General features: G+C 40.6%; 1 protein-coding gene across 3 annotated transcripts in view; it reads right to left on the minus strand.

Moving 5' to 3' along the window:
* Nucleotides 1–17,466, minus strand: part of RNF121 (ring finger protein 121) — an 82,547-nt gene that overhangs the window by 18,180 nt on the left and 46,901 nt on the right. For all 3 annotated transcript variants that reach the window (XM_082659072.1, XM_082659071.1, XM_082659070.1), the window contains 2 exons: nt 3,680–3,834; nt 493–600 (listed from right to left, as the gene is read on the minus strand). In XM_082659072.1, coding sequence (XP_082515198.1) covers nt 493–600; nt 3,680–3,834 — 263 coding nt within the window. The remainder of the gene's footprint in view (nt 1–492; nt 601–3,679; nt 3,835–17,466) is intronic.

Consider the following 17,466-nt stretch of genomic DNA (forward strand, 5'->3'; position numbering starts at 1 on the left):
AATATGAGTGTTCCAGTAAAATATTTTTATTTTATAAAAACAGAAGGTAGGCCAACTTGGCCCACAGGATGTAGTTTGCCAACTCCTACTCTCCTTGAACGTAAGACCACTCAGGTAGAGTGGATGTTACAGTAAACAATACACACATGGAAAAGGAAAATGGTTCTGTTGGGGTGATGGAGTTATGAGTAACTGGCTATAATCATTATTATGCTTACTTTTGTTATTATACTTTCCCACTAAAATATAAATTCTTGGGAAGTACAACCAATGATTTGAGACTCTAACTCTGTATTATTCAGACATTCCTTTCTCTTTGCCAGCACAAATCATGGAAGGCCCACCCATCCTCCCATCCTCTAAAGCCAAGTCTCCTATCCTAGGTGCCATGTTCCCCTTGTTCATACTCAGGACCTGTCCCAGGAACAAAGGTACATCTCACCAGTCCCTCCTCCCCAGACACTAGCAAAAACAAAAGCAAAGGGTACTCACTTGAATAACAAGTTAAGACCAAAGAGGGTAAACATGACAGCCATGTAGCCAATGATGCCAGTGGCATAGCTGATTTTATAGATCAGCAGGAACCACTTATAAACCAACCTGGAGAAAGGAGAAAAAATTAGTAAAGCTGACACAGAAAGACTGGCCTAAGAGCCTCTGGACCACCAGAATCCCTTACTCTCACATCAATGGGGACATCAGGCTCTTTGCTTAGGACTTTTATTGAGCAAGGCTGGTCACTCCCTCAATTGCAGAAACACCTCCACATACCAGGGAGCTAGTGCTTTGTATTTTCCTGGTCTCAGACCAAGGGAAGAAAAGAGAAGTTTAACCTCAAACAAAGAAAGTACACAGCTGACCTCAGATAAGTATGTCATCTCAAATTCAGGTTAGTTGGATGAGGAAGTGAAAATTAGTAAATACAGCTGTGCTCAGAAGGAAACAGGCATTCTTATCAGGAAAGAGGATTCAAGGGAAGATGAATAAAAGGTAGAATTAGCTACAGGCTTTTGTAACTGGGCATGGTTAATGTAAATACTGCTTCACTCCTACCCACAGGCTAATAACAAAATGAAATATATCTAATGAGTTTGCTTCTGAATTTATTTTTTTTCCTGAAGGAGAGGGGATAAGGAAGGAGGCACTCAACGAATACCCTTGAATTGGATGTGTGTGCGTGATGGGGGCGGGGTGCAGTAGAATGGGACTGTGCGATTCTCCTGAAGGAGGAGCCATGCTCCCTAGGATCCAATGAAAAGCAGTGTGGAATCTGGTTGATTGACTGCAACTAGGATCAGAGAGGAAAGATGGTTCCCAGAATGTACCAGAGCCTTTTAAATGTTATGGAGGTAGGTCCCTGATAACAGGAGCCACTGTTCTACCTGTGAGGAGAGCTAAGGAGTAATTTAGCAATCTGCCTGGCTCCTGAGAGCTGAGTAGGTTACTGCCAACCCTGCTGGGCCTCAGGGAGAATGCTCAAGGTCCCTGCCTGGGCCTCCCTGCTGTGGCTAAACAAGGGGCGATGGCTTCTCAGGCTGGCGGAGGGACCCGAACACCTTGCAGTGTCTGCCCTCAAAGACCACAGAGAGCTCCATTATCCAGGGTTTGTACTGATCAGATGGGACTGAGACACAGTGGAAAGGATGTGGCATTTTAGGTGGAACCTGGATTAAGTGAGGTTTAGTAGCTGGGTAACCCCAGATAAGTCATATCAACCTGAGACAAGTTTACTTATTTCTAAAACAGGAACCCCTGCCACCTTTCTCACTGGATTGTACATAGTGTATATAATTTCCTGGTGTAAATAATACATACCCAATAAATGCTGCATGAATAAATGTGGGTGTTTATGAAAGTACTTTGAAATTGTAAAGCACTATCGAATGCTAGTTGTTACTGTTATCAAAAACCTCCCATGTTATAGACACATTTTCAGTCATTTTAGCTAGATGTTGAAAATGTTACTCGATGACTCTTAACATGCTTTATTATACTTTTTCTTCATATTACCCTATATGAGGTAGCAATTATTATCAGAGGTAGCAATTATTATCACATTTTTAGGGATAAAGAATTCAAGGCTGAGAAACGTGCAGTCATAGGGGTCATATAATTAACAACTGGCAGGGCTAGGGTTTCCAATCCATATCCATCTGGCTCCAGAGTCTGTAATATTCTATACTGGCTTTTAATGTAAACTACCACAGCCAGAGAGGGGCTTCTAGATCACTGACCTCACCTTGCAGATAAATTTTACTTTGTAGAATGAAACTCAGAAAGCCAAAGAAAGGCTTGTAGTAAAGTGGAACATAAGAGGCATGGGAAAAAGAGCAAGTTGCAACTTGGAAAACTTTGGATCAGATAGTCACAACTCTTGAGGCTAGCTGGTTCTTCTCTTAGGCTCTCCTGAACCTGTACACATGTGTCTCACAGTACTTACCAACTGCACTAAAACAGCTGCTTTCTTGTCCATTTCCTCCATTAAACCAAGTACTCCTTGAGGACAGGGACCATGTCTTTTCCAGCTCTGTATCCCCAGTGCTCAGCACAGGGCCTGACACATAGCAGGTGCTTGTTGAATGAATGAATGAATAAATGAGAAAATCTCTTTTTTTTTCTGTCAAGTATAGATATTAAATGACCTCACAAGCTGGTTGGGAGGATCAAATGAGAAATGCATTTGGAAATACAAAGAATTATACAGGGGACTTCCCTGGTGGCGCAGTGGTTAAGCATCTGCCTGCCAATGCAGGGGACATGCGTTTCAGCCCTGGTCCGGGAAGATCCCACATGCCGCTGAGCAACTAAGCCCGCCCGCCACAACTACTGAGTGTGCGCTCTAGAGCCCATGCACCACAACTACTGAAGCCTGCGTGCCTAGAGCCCATGCTCCGCAACAAGAGAAGCCACCGCAATGAGAAGCCCGTGCACCGCAACAAAGAGTAGCCCCCACTCGCCGCAACTAGAGAAAGCCCGCGCGTGGCAGCTAAGACACAATGTAGCCAAAAATAAATAAATTAATAAATAAATAAATTAATTAAAAAAAAAAAAGATGTATACAGGCAGGGGCTGCTTTGTGACCAAAGAAGGAAGTATTGTTTGCTGGAAAATTGTAAATTTGCTGAGATTCATTCATTCAACAAAAATTCAGACAATAGGCTACTATGTGCCAGACCCCGTGGTAGGGCCTGGATATACAGTGACAAACAAAATGGATGTGGTTCCTGATCTCATAGTTAGTTTAGTGGGGGAGACAGACACTCAAAATAATATTTAGTTATAAACTACAATAAGTTTTATGAAGGAAAACTACAGGGCACTAGGAGAGAATGTGACAGAAAATCTAATTTAGAGATCAGAGAAGAGGTTACAGAAGAAAATGACAGTTATAATGAAACCACAATGACCAGGATTTGCTTACTTATTTTGTTAGCTTTTAATATAAACAGACCTTGATGTAAACTGTAAGGTAAGCTATAGGGAAAGACTTGGAGGTTTTTATTCTGTGAATGGGGCAAGAGGTCTCCCAATCAGCTCGTTTTGGTGGGGCTTTGTGCCAAGTAATCTTGGCAGACAAAAACTGCAATTTTTTCAGTCTAACCCACTTGTCTCCCGTGCATCCCAACCCGTTAGTTCAGGAAGCCTAGCTCCTTCCCACTACCCACTCCTAAATTCTCACCTTGGGGTTGTCTGTACTAGTGGTTTTCGGGTGGCTCGGAAGGTGACAAAGGCTGTGACGGCAGAGAACAAGATCCAGATCACTAGGAACCTCCACCAGTGCAGCTTCACTGTGAAATAGAGGGGAACAACCCACATCTGAAAGAGGGTCACCATCTGAAACACAAACACAAGCACTTCAGCTCTAGCCAGCTCCCTCTGCAGCTCTATCTGCAAATCCAGAGCGCATCTTGTGTTCCATTTTAGCCTGATCCTCTCCTACATTTCCAATTTTGGATAAAGGCACATCCTAGTGACCCAAGTTAGAAATCTGGGACCGTGCTTGACAGCAACCTTTTACCCCCCCACCCAACTGTTTACTGTACATATTCTTTCCTTTACATGTGAGCCCTTGCTACCCCTTACCTGGCTGACTATGACCTCTTTGTTAAGTCTCCTTGCATTCAGTGTCTCCCCCTCCAATCTATCCTTCCCAGGAGCACACAGTCTTGAAGTATGTCATCCCCCTGCTTAGAACCCTCTAAGGGTCCCCAGTCTACAGGATAAGATTCAACATCCTTAGACTCAACATCCTTAGACAGGCAGTCAAATCCCCCACAATGGAGCCCCAAACTACTATTTCAAGGACCACCTCCTACCATTCCCCATGCCTGTAGTCAGGTTGTTCCCCTCAGGGCAAAATATCCTTCCCATCTGTCTTTTGGCCTGAGGGTATCACATCCAAGACAAACAAAGGCTTCAGTCTCCCTTCTAGGCAGAATAAATCATGACTTCCTATTGCTCCAAACGCATTTTCTTTTCTACCATCATTACAGTGCTTACCTAGAGTATGAGACTGGATTCAAATTCGTTCTCTAGCTTACTGTAACCTCCTTGAGAGCAGTGACAAGGCCACACTCATCTGATTCCTCTGTGCTAGGAAACTGTCTGGCCCATGACAGATCCTCAGTGAATTTAGATAAATGAGGGGAAAGCAAGACTAGAACCCTAAGAGGGAAGCACATTTGTTTTAAAGAGCATCTATTTTACTTTCCCTCCTTCATATCTTTACCTCAGACTTGTTAGCTACAGAGTTCCAAATGTATAAAACAATTCTAAGTCAGAAGTTTGGACCAATCACGAGTCTTCTGCTCTCCAATGTCTCCTAACTCCCTCCTGCAACCACCCAATTTTTACTAGATGTCACTCTTCTCAGGTGAATAGCAGGTGTAAAAACAGATAATTAGCACTTAATAGAGGCTTTCTTCTTGGTAGCATTAAATGAAATGAAAGAATTTTTTTTTAAAAAAAGGGGGGGGTGGCTATAGAGAGGAAAATATTAGCTAGTTTCCTAAAGTTCCACAGAAGAGAAAACTTTTTTTTTTTTTTTTTTTGGTACGTGGGCCTCTCACTGTTGTGGCCTCTCCCGTCGCGGAGCACAGGCTCCGGACGCGCAGGCTCAGCGGCCATGGCTCATGGGGCCCAGCCGCTCCACGGCATGTGGGATCTTCCCGGACCGGGGCACGAACCCATGTCCCCTGCATCGGCAGGCGGACTCTCAACCACTGCGCCACCAGGGAAGCCCCCAGAAGAGAAAACTTTTGAGAAACTATTTACTCTTGGGGATTTCTAGACTAGTCTGCCCAGTCCAAATATAATGTGAGTCTCATATGTAAGTTTAAGTTTTCTAGGGGGGAAAGCAGGGAGGAGGCGGGGAGTCGTGGTGGGATGAATTGGGAGACTGACATATATACACTAATATGTATAAAATAGATAACTAGTAAGAACCTGCTGTATAAAAATAAATAAATAAAGTTAAAAAAGAAATAAATTGATGGAGAGGGTGTGGAGAAAAGGGAACCCTACTACACTGTTGGTGGGAATATAAACTGGTAAAGCCACTATAAAAAATTAAATAAGTTTTCTAGTAGCTATGTTAAAAAAAAAGTAAAAAGAAACAGATGATCTTAATTTTAATAATATATTTTATTTAACCCAATATATCTAAAATATTACTGTTTCAAGATGTAGTCAATATAAAACTATCTATGAAATATTTTACTTTTTTTTTTGTACTATGGCTTTAAAATCCGATGTTTATTTTATATTTACAGTATATCTCAAAAGAGACCAGTCACATTTCCAGTGTTCAGCTGTCACATGGGACTGGTGGTTACAACACTGGATAGTGCAGCTTAAAGCATCTTTTTAGTGTTAAGCTGTCTGTAGCTACTACTCTCTCATAGACTGCTCTGTGGCAAGAAAAAGCGTTAGTTTTTTAGTGTTATTTTACATATTAAAAAAAAAGAGAGACACAGTGGAAGAAAATGGTGAGCAGCCACTTTGCTTTAGAGCTTCCAGTGCTGTGTGCCCACTGGTCAGCGAACAATGTAGTCTCAGTACCAATTCCACTGTACAGCAACCTGCAGTTGACTCTGAATGAAGTGTTCTAAAATATTCTGGCCTTACCAAAAAAAGTGTGAAAAGTACCAGGATGTACTAACGGCTACCCAAATAATGTTCCAGGTGACATTCTAGGAGATACTTGGAGACCAGGAAAAGACATCACAGATTATTTAAACTAGGGGATAAGGCAACCAGAATCGTGACACTAAAAGGGGGGTAGATGAAGGTGGGTATGGAAAGAAGGGCTACAGGCAGGGTCTTTAGCCTTCACATTGTTTGCTTTAACAGGCTCATGGGGGTGTTTACAAAACAGTAGGCCCAGAAACTAGAGAAGAATTAAATCACATGGCCTGGTCACATGTGTCCGCTCTGAGAAAGAACAGGAATTCCTATCTCCTTTGAGGTTTTCCAAAAAGTTGGCTGTTACATAAAAACCACCAGCCTGCCCTAATAGCCTCTTTCCCACTCCCCATCAATCACCAATAGCATGTTCTGGGGGGGGAATCCAGTCAAGATAATTTTCCCTATGTGAGCTGCAGCTCTGCATATTTTGGGTGTGGTGAGAGGCAGAGGACCTGGATTCTATTCTGGGTTGAACAAAGACATAATTAGGAGTAAGTCTGGGCATCAGTGTAAAATGAATGGAAAATCTTGCCTCATTTTGTAACGTTCAGGCTTGAAACTTTAAGGGTGTAAAGCTACTCAACTTACACATCATGAAAGATAAGAGAGGAGGGGGGTGGGTAGGAAAGGGAAGAAAGGAAGGAGATTTAGGGACAGGATTAGGCTCTTTGAAACCAGATGGCCCAGTAGAAGCCCAGCAAACCTGGATTCTAGTTCTGTTCTGCCTCCAACTCAGTAGGTAACCCTAAGGAGGGCCTTCCTCCTTAAAGGAAGGGTTTGACTTGATTTTCAAACTCCTTCAAGCTCTAGCACGCTGAGGTTCTGTTAAGCAGCCCTGTATCTCAGACTTCCTGGGAGAGTGAAGGCAGCCTTCACTCATTCATCCAAGTACTTACTTTGCACTTCATGAGAAGAGGAATGCAGAAATAAATAAACATGACCTCTAGTTCGTCCCTGTCTTCAAGGAGCTAACAGTCTAGCAGCAGGAGAATAACATAGATCAAACCCATATTTTAATGATTCTATGAATCCTTACACCCTTTCTAAAGAAGAAGTACAAACAGACATCATTAAAGAGCAAATGAACAAAGCAGAATGCGATAATATAGTGAAAAGAACAGTAATTTTAGAATTAAAGAGTTCTAGATATGAATCCCAATACGGCTATTTACTGTGTTAACTTAGGCAAGTCACTTAACTCTGACAGCCTGTTTTCTGAACTGTAAATGAGGTAAACAGTACCTACTCTCATCAGGCTATATAGGTCATGGGAGTTAATGCATGGAAAACTTTTAGAACAGTACCCAACAAGGCAAGCATTCAATATAAGTAATATAATAAATATAATTTAAGGATTCAATATAATAGCTCTTATATTTCAATAGCAGCAATGTATATAAAACAACAAGCATAGTTGCATAGTAAGCATTAAGTAAATGAGAGCTCTTATTATGGCTTCACATGATCAAAAATGAATAAAGCCACATATATAAGGGAGCAAAGATTGCAGTGAGATAACCAAAATAATCAACATATTAAAGGTGGTGGGGTTATAGCAATTTCTTTATAATGTTTAATTTGTCCTTTCCAGGAAAAATAAATGATCCAAAAACCCAAACCAAGGATTTGAAGCCATTTTCAGGTATCGAGACGCTCTGTGCCAGGGTGGCTTGAAAGTCAGATTCTCTTCAAGGCCTGGAAAGCAGCTGCTGGGGTGAGAGCTCAGTGCCTGACAAGCAGCAGGCAGAGGGGCTGTGTGAACACAATAGTCTACTATGGGGGAAAATGGTAAGTTACAATTTTGCCTGGTTAATTTACTTGTGTCTACTGTAGTATTTATTGGCATTCTACTTAATAAATAAATTGAAGCTTCCTCATTAAGGAAGGCATTTTTAATGGCTAGCTTGGCAATAAATGGCTGAAAGTTACTCAAGATTCTCAGAGCAACAGCAGGAACTCTGGTGCCACCTGGTGGCGACACATTTGGTTCGACAGTTTGCTCAACCAAGTGCCTGTACTTGATGCTGTGAAAGGCACAAAATAATGGGAAGCCGTGGCCCTAACTTCTCTTCCAGAATTTGGGGTGATGAGACATAAATGCATGAATTGGGCAGCCATGCAAAGCATCAAGCAGTGCTATGGGAGTTCAGAGGAGAGATGTAGCAGTGTGGTCAGGAGCTGTCAAGGGGAGACTGACTGGAAATGGCAGAGCTCTGGTTCTGAAGGAGGCTTCATTATGGCGTGTGTGCGTGCATGTGCATGTGCGCGTGCGTGCGTGCGTGTGTGTGTGTGTGTGTGTGTGTGTGTTTGTGTGTGTGTAAGCCACTCATCCTTCTCTCCCTGAATCTGAAAATATGAAGCTGAAGTGAAGACTAGCCTGAAACTCACTCACTGATTCATTCAGCAAACATTTGCTGAGGAACAATCCCAGCTTCTCTGATCTGGAAGATAAGAATAACAACATCCCACTTCTCTCTCCACAAGGCTACACAGTTGAGATGATGATGTTAGATGCTAACAGTAAGAGCTAGCCCAATTTAAATGGACTGTCTTTGTTTTAGATTTCTTTCATCTCAGAAACCGTAATTCACGAAAAGTCAAAAAAGAGCTCTCAGATCACATCCTTCTCTGGGCACCAGCTCCCCTGTTAGTGTGCTGATGTTTGGCACTTCCGACTTCTGGCATTCTCATCACTTCTATATCTTCCTACGTTATGGGGGCAGGGCCACCCACCGTGCTTGGCTGAAGAGGAATACTGAGGGTGAAACGAAAACGACAAGCCCAGGTAGCTGAACAAAGTCAGAGACTCACAGCTTGAATCAGCGTGAAAAAAATGCTGATAAATGGACAGAAATCAATTGGAAGAAGGTGTCTAGGATATGCTCTACAGCTCTGGTCAATATTTTCATGAATGATTTGGATGAAAATACAAAGGATCTGCTTACCACACTGTGAATAGTACAAAGCTTGGGAAGGAGAGAGGAGCAAGGCAGTGAACATGGGAAACAGAAACAAGATCCAAAATGAATAAAGCTCATTCCTAGAGTTCTTCTAGCTCTAACATGCTGTGACCTGAGAAGCTGAAATGAAGAACCAAAACCTTACAATGAAACCTCACCAACTACCCAAGTATAGGTTGGGGAAGGAGTGGCTTAACAGCAGCTCATGTGAAACAGATCTAGGGGTTTCACCTGACTACAACTTGCCAGGGAATATACGCCAACAGGGCCATTACCAAAAAAGCCAAGGCAACACTACGCTGTTTAACTAAGAATAAACCCAGAATGAAGGAGGCAGCAGCTCTACCATTCTCTGCTCTGTCAAAGCAAACTTGGGCCCTGAGATCAGGTATTAGGACCACAATGTAGAAAGAACAGTGATGAATAAGCATGACCACAACGGAGCAGCCAGGATTACAAAGGGTTTGGAAACCAAATCACATAAGGAAGAGCTGAAGGCACTGGCATATTAGGCCTGGACAAAACTACAGGAAGGCATGGCTATTATCTGAAGATCATCCAGAGGCCCAGCAAGCAGATATAATAGCACAGTTTCTGTGACCTGGTAAGACCCCACATATTGCTGGAATATTCTACAGGGCAGAAACTTGGTTGGCAATTACCTCCTACCACACCCCTGGCAAATGGTCAACCTTACCACATGAAGCAGGCATTCCAATGATAACAAATGCACTAGATAGTTCTTTCCTGGTGCTGACCTGAAAAAAAATCTGCCTTTGCCTCCTCCTTCTGCCTCTGGGTCAAACTCTTGTCCTTCAGAGAAGCACAGAGTAAATTTACTCCCTATTTCTTATGCTTACTCTCCTAATTTTATGTCTTTTTTTTCCCAGGTCTTCTCCTCTCCAGGCAGAAGAGTCACTCAAGCAGTCATTTAATAAACATTTACTGGACACCAGGCTAAGGACTGGGGAATTCAAAGATAAAATACAAAACCGCCTCAAGAAGAAGTCTACTGAGGAGAAACAAATAACTATAATCCAAAATGATAAGTGCTATAATGGAGTAGGCCCTGGTAGCCAAGGAAGTAGAGTAGAGGTGCTTCACTCAACGTGGAGGAATCAAGCAAGGCTTCCTGAAGAAAGGAACCTACCATCTCCGTCCTGATGGTCCAATAGGTGCAGGTGGAGAAAGGTATCATGATGCAGGGACATGGTATACCTGAGAGAGTACAACTAGTACCCGAGGGAGGTGTGAGAAATGAGCCTAAAGAGGCAGGCAAGGCTCAGAGGAGGCTGATCACACTTAGGAGTTTTTATTATATTCTGAGGAGAAAAGTTTTCCTTTCTCTTAAGAAGTGGATTACAGCCCTTTACCATCTTAGCATTCTCTAGCCACATTCTAGTAACCCTCTTAACGTCTTGGTCTGAGAAAAATCTATAGAACTTTAAAGATTTCCAGGTAGGAGATTTTGCCACTCATCCATTCCAGGAGGAAACAGCAGTTTAGGGGATAGGAGTCTGAAAAGATACTATATTTGGTAACAGACAGACATGATGAAAGCTTCTCCTTGGAGATCTTTAAAAATAGGATACTTTTCCAGGCATAAACTTACTCCTTCCCCTAACATCCCTGAGGGAGCTAAGGAGCAAGTAAGATTAGATTCTCTGAATAGATGATGAAAACTGAGCTACAGAGAAGCCAAACAGCAAGTGTGGCCTGGGCTAGGCTGCCAATCCAGATCTTCTGTCTCCCAAGTTCTGCCTCCCAGCATCAGTCACTAAGCTGGGGGGGAAACCCTGAGGAAGCAAGACAATGTAGAGCCAAGGGAGGTAGTTGTGAAACTACCTGAAATCCAAGAAAAGGACTTGGGCAAAAATTATTAAAGGAAAAATCAGGGGAGTTAAAAACAGAAATGACCATGGCAGAACTGACAACAATTTCCTGAAGCTTTTGGAAACCTCAAAAAATGGTTGAGTACTCTATGGAAAAGAGCACTTAACCAAGAACCAGATTTTACATCTGGCTCTCCAGACATAAATTTAAAGGTCACGTGCTCCTGATAAATCACTTCAGGATTCTGCACTTTGGTTTACTAATCTGAAAAATGGAGACAAATCCCTATCCTATCTTATAAAGCTATTTGTTGTGAGGTTCCAAAGAGAGAACAGATGAGAAAAGTATTTTTTTTAAATCAACAAATTCAAAACTCTAAGCAGTTTAAGGTATTATTACTATTGTTGCTGAAAAGAACAGTACCTGAAATTTAAATACAGAAAACCGTAAGATCACTTGTTCCCAACAGCAGTTAATTTAGACTAAGTTTCTCTTCTTTTAAAGTGAAGTTTCTTTTCTTTGAACTCCTAAATTACAGAGAGAAGTTTGATACTTTTCACAGTGAAACCAGTAGGTTGGCATACTTGCTCATAATCAATCTCATGGCTGGCAACATCCATGCTGCTCTAGGTCCTAGAGTCTAGGACAGTGTTTCTCACTGGGAGTGAATTTTCTCCCCAGGGGACATCTGGCAATGTCTGGGGACATTTTTGGTTGTCACAATTGGGGGAGGGGTGTTACCAGCCATCTATCTGGTGGGTAGAGGCCAGGGCTGCTGCTACTGCTAAACATCCTACAATGTACAGGATAGCCCCTCGAAAAAATAATCATTTGGCCAATATGTTAATAGTCTCCCTACTGAGAAACCTGGTCTAGGAGAATAGAGCTAGTGTTTTTCTACTTAGCGGTCATGGGTGACCAATGGAAGGCTGGGCCACCAACCAGCACTAGTGAAGAACAGAAAATTTCATTCAGTTTGAGAGAAACAGAGCCTTATCAATTAATTCCATCATTTCTTGGCATGCCATAAGAAGCATTTTTTGGAAAGCTCTGACAGCTAATCTCAAACAGCTCATATTTCTCTCCTTTACACAACATTCTTGTGGGAGTTGTTTTGTTTTGGTTCTTTTTTATTCCCATTCCTCACTCCACAGACATTCTAATGTGTTTAATACGTATATTTTTGATTAATTAATTGGCACTGTGTTGTGTATCTTTCAGTTTGTTACTTTTTCCACTCCGTACTATGCTTTTAAGGTCCACAAGTTGTTATGGGTACACAGTGTCATGATATGCATCCACCACATTTTGCCTATTAACTCAGAGACAGGTATCTAGATTGCCCACAACTCTTCAATTAACTGCCAGACTTAACATTTAAATGAACACCCTCTCATATATCCTGTTAGGATATGTCACAAGACATGTATATATTCCATCTGATTGAACAGTGCCATGCTGCTCTCCACAATGCCTGCAACAGGCTTCACAGCCACGAAGAATGCATGGGAGTTCCTACAGCCTCTGATCCATGCCAATACTTGTAAATATCTGGCTTTCTAGTTTCTAGCCAATCGAATAAATTGATAATTCATTGCTGTTTTAATGTTCATTTCTCTAACTACTAATGACTTTGAGCATCTCTTCTTGATGGACTTTTGGATTTCCTCTCCTGTAAACTGCCCGTTCATATTCTTTGCCTATTTTTCTACTGGAGCTGCTGTCTTTCCTTTGTTGATTTGTAGGAGTTACTTCATATAGTCTAGATACTAATCTACTGTCAGTTTTAATCATTATTAATCTCTCATTCTGTTATCAGCTAACTTTGCCTATAGTATCCTTTATCCAACAAAAATCCTTAATCTTAATATAATCAAATTTATCAAATCTTTATCTTATTAGCCTATACATTTTTCATTAACTTCATAATTTTGCCTTTCATAATTAGATCTTTAATCTATCTTTAGTTCCTTTTTGTATGCAGTGTTATATAGGAATTTAGTTTTAATTTTTCTCTATATGGCGAGCCAGTTTTCTCAACACAATCTACTTAACAATGATTATTTTCTTCACTGATTGATGATTACATCTTTAGTGTATATTAAGTTCCCATTATACAAGGATTTATCTCTGAGATCTTCACTCTCTTCCATTGGTCTATTTGTCTATTCCTTATAGTATGTCTTAATATCTGGTAAGGTCCCTGTCTTGGGAACTGCTTTCTTTCTTGCCTTTATTTTTGAACTTCTAGTAGAGAAAAAAAATTAATCAGAATCTCTGGTTAATGAATATTCTCATCGTTAGTCTATGCATAGACCACGTTTGTTTTAATTTTTAAAAATTATTTTTGGGAGTTCCCTGGTGGTCCAGTGGTTAGGACTCAGCGCTTTCACTGCTGTGGGCTGGGTTCAATTCCCTGGTTGGGGAACTAAGATCCCACAAGCTGTGCAACATGGCCAAAAAAAATTTAATTGTGGTTAAAAAAAAACCCACATAAAATTTACCATCTTAACCATTTTCAAAAGTGTAGAGTTAAGTAGCGGTAAGTACATTCACACTGCTGCGCAACAGATCTCCAGAACTTTTTCATCTTGCCAAACCTGAAACTCTGTACCCATTAAACAACAACTTCCCAATCCCACCCACCCCCAGCCCATGGCAACCACCATTCTACGTTCTCTCTGTATGAATCTGACTACTCTAGGTACCTCATATAAGTGGAAGTATTTGTCTTTTTATGACCAGCTTATTTCACTTAGCATAATGTCCCAAAGGTTCATTTATGTGAAGCAGTGACAGGATTTATTTCCTTTTCAAGTTAATTATTATTTAATTATATAACAAATACTGAACCCACCATCCAACATAAGAACTGAAACACCTAAACGTACTTATATTTAGCTACGTCCTCTTCTTCTCTATCCTATCCTCCAGTTCTCCATCCAACGTCAGCCTTATCCTGAATCTTGATTTTATCATTCCCTTGCTTTTTAAAATATGATCTTATCACTCACATATATATTTCTAAAACATTGTTTAGTTTTCATTGTTTTTAGCTTTCTATAAAAGGTATAAAGTTATAAGTACTCTTCTGGGACTTTTTTCACTCAATATTATATTGCTAAGATTCATCCTTACCATGATTTGTAACTATAGTTAATTATTTTTGTGTTATTCTATATATTTATATATGCATTATTTTATAAGTTATATCCATTGTGAAAATATATCACAACTAACCTATCCACTCACCTATATATGGGTATTGGGGTCATTTTCAAGTTTTTGCTATTACAAATAGTGCTGATAGGAAAATTCTGGTACATCCTCCCTCCTGGGATGCATGTGCAAACTTTTCTCTTGGCATATATCTAGGAATTAAACTCCTGGGTCATAGGGAATGTGAATATCCAACTTTATAAACTCTTTTTCAAAGTGATTTCTCGACGAAACAATATTAACTGACTACTAACAATATTAACAATATTAACTGACTACTGACTAGCACGGGGCTAAAAAGGATCAAAGAATATTTGCTAATTGAACAAACAAACAAACAGACATCAGGGAAGAGTGAAGGAGAGCACAGGAGTCAGAGGGACTGGACGTGAATCCTGACTCTGCTAATCATTGGTTGAGTGGGGCTCAGTAATCTCTTTGAGCTTTAGTTTCTTGATCCATACAATGACAAAGATTAAATTACCCACCACAGAGCAAAATACTTGGCACATTATGAAGTACTCAATAAACGGTAGCTGGTATTATTAATTATGTTTATGCAATAGTGAAGTTCATACTTTAGTGATGGCCCAACTATATTTCTGCTCTGCTTCTCCTCCCTGAAGCCCATCTTCAGCCTAGAGCAGATTTGAATTTCAAGGTGAGGGGGTCCCTTAAGAACTAAAAACTTGCAGTTACAGCAAGTACCTAAAATTTGTTTAGGCAGGGAGAACTTCAGATGCACCAGGATGGAAAACAAGGAATACCAAATGGGCCATCCAAACAGAACAGCAAATAACAGAATCCTCAGCCCTCAGGGTGGTTCATAAATCTAGTCTACAAAAATTTCTGTACCAATTCTACAAATAAAATCAGATAGCAATCTGAGGAAAGATACCTGCAACACGTATGACAAAAGGTTTATTCATAATATACAAAGAGCTGTTATAAATCAATAAGAAACATTCCAAAAGAATCCTAAGCAAGGAAAGAAAATATGACCAAATACACCAAGTGGTTCAACTGTGAATAACATTTATATGTCACAATAATGTAAATAGGGAATATTTATTTAACTAAAAACTGGGAGGAAAAGTGTGTATGTGATGGGTATAATGTAGCAGTATAAGATAATTACCACCTTCCATGGTAGAAAGACAAAAGGAAAATTATATATATGTGTGTGTGTGTGTATATATATATATGTGTGTGTGTGTGTGTGTGTGAGTGTATGTGTAATCATGTTACTTAAAAATATAGAGGTCAGGATCAGAAAACAACTAAAAAAAGTTTAAAGTGGTTGCCACTGAAATAATAATCAGGGATGGATAGAGATAGGCAGAGGGCTGATGTGTTTTGCTTTTTAAACCTTACAGAACTTCTTGACTTTTTTGTTTTGTTTTGTTTGTTTGTTTTGGCCACGCTGCAGCTTGTGGGACCTTAGTTCCCCAACCAGAGATCAAACCCGTGCCCCCTGCAGTGGAAGCGTGGGTCCTAACCACTGGACTGCCAGGGAAGTGCCAGAACTACTTGACTTTTATTTTTTTAGTATATTTTTTATAATTTATTTATTTAATTTATTTATTATTTTTGGTTTGGCTGCGTTGAGTCTTTGCCACTGAGCGCGGGCTTTCTCTAGTTGCAGCGAGGGGGGCTACTCTTTGTTGCGGTGCCCGGGCCTCTCACTGCGATGGCTTCTCCCGATGTGGAGCACGGGCTCCAGGCACACAGGCCTCAGCAGTTGCGGCTCATGGGCTCTAGAGCGTAGGATCAGCAGTTATGAAGCACAGGCCCAGCTGCTCTGCTGCATGTGGGATCCTCCTGGACCAGGGCTCGAATCCGTGTCCCCTGCATTGGTAGGCAGACTCCCAACTACTGCGCCACCAGGGAAGCCCTACTTGACTTTTAAATTAGGTATTTTCACCCTATTAGATTGACAAAGATTAAAAATACTGAGGATTCTCTATACTCTCTTTAACACTGGGTAATAGCACTGTTTAACACCTCTTGGTGGGATTATAAACTGCTACAACTTTTTTGAAGGGCAGTTTGACAAGATCCATTAATGATTAAATGGCAATTCCACTTGACCAGGCAATTCCATTTCTAGGAATTCATTCTCCAGAAACGCTGGCCCAGCTGTGCAAATTATATATGTAAAAAGTTTACTGAACCATTGTTGCAACTGAGATAAACTGTTAATTAACACATCTATTAATAGACACAAGTTAAATTTAAAAAAACCAATTTAAAAGAATACTATGCTTTAGTAGTTTAAAAGGATGGCACACATACTAATACGGATAGTCATACAAACTAATATGGCTTGTATATCTGAGAGCCAGTACAGGCATACCTTGTTTTATTATATTTTGCTTTACTGCGCTTTGCAGATACTGCAGTTTTTTACAAACTGAAGGCTTGTGGCAACCCTGAGTTGAACACGTCTATCAGCGCCATTTTTCCAACAGTTCATGTCTCTGTGTCACATCTTGGTAATTCTCACAATATTTCAAACTTTTTCATTATTTTTATATTTGTTATGGTGATCGGTGATCAGTGATCTTTGATGTCACTATTGTAATTGTTTTGGGGCACCACAAACTAGGCCATATAAGACAACAAACTTAACAAACGCTGTGTATGTTCTGACTGCTCCACTGACCAGCTATTCCCAATCTCTCTCCCTTTCCCTGGGCTTCCCTATTCCCTGTGACACACAATATTGAAATTAGACCAATTAATAACCCTACAATGACCTCTAAGTGTTCAAGTGAAAGGAAGAGTCACACATCTCTCATTTTAAATCAAAAGCTAGAAATGATTAAGCTCAGTGAGTAGGCATGCTGAAAGCTGAGACAGGCCGAAAGTTAGGCCTCTTGTGTCAGTTAACCCATGTTGTGAATGCAAAGGAAAAGTTCTTGAAGGAAATTAAAAGTGCTACTCCAGTGAACACATGAATGATAAGAAAGCAAAACAGCCTGACTGCTGATATGAAGAAAGTTTCAGTGGTTAGATAAAAGATCAAACCAGCCACAACTTTCCCTTAAGCCAAAACCTAATCCAGAGCAATTCTCTGAAGGCTGAGAGAGGTGAGGAAGCTGCAGAAGAAAAGTTTAAAGCTAGCAGAAGTTGGTTCATAAGGTTTAAGGAAAGAAACCATCTTCACAACATAAAATTGCAAGGTGAAGCAACAAATGCGGATGAAGAAGCTGCAGCAAGTTACCCAGAAGATCTAGCTAAGATGATGAATCAAAGTAGCCACACT

The sequence above is a fragment of the Grampus griseus genome, assembly GCF_964374135.1.
Source record: "Grampus griseus genome assembly, chromosome: 8".
NCBI lineage: Eukaryota > Metazoa > Chordata > Mammalia > Artiodactyla > Delphinidae > Grampus > Grampus griseus.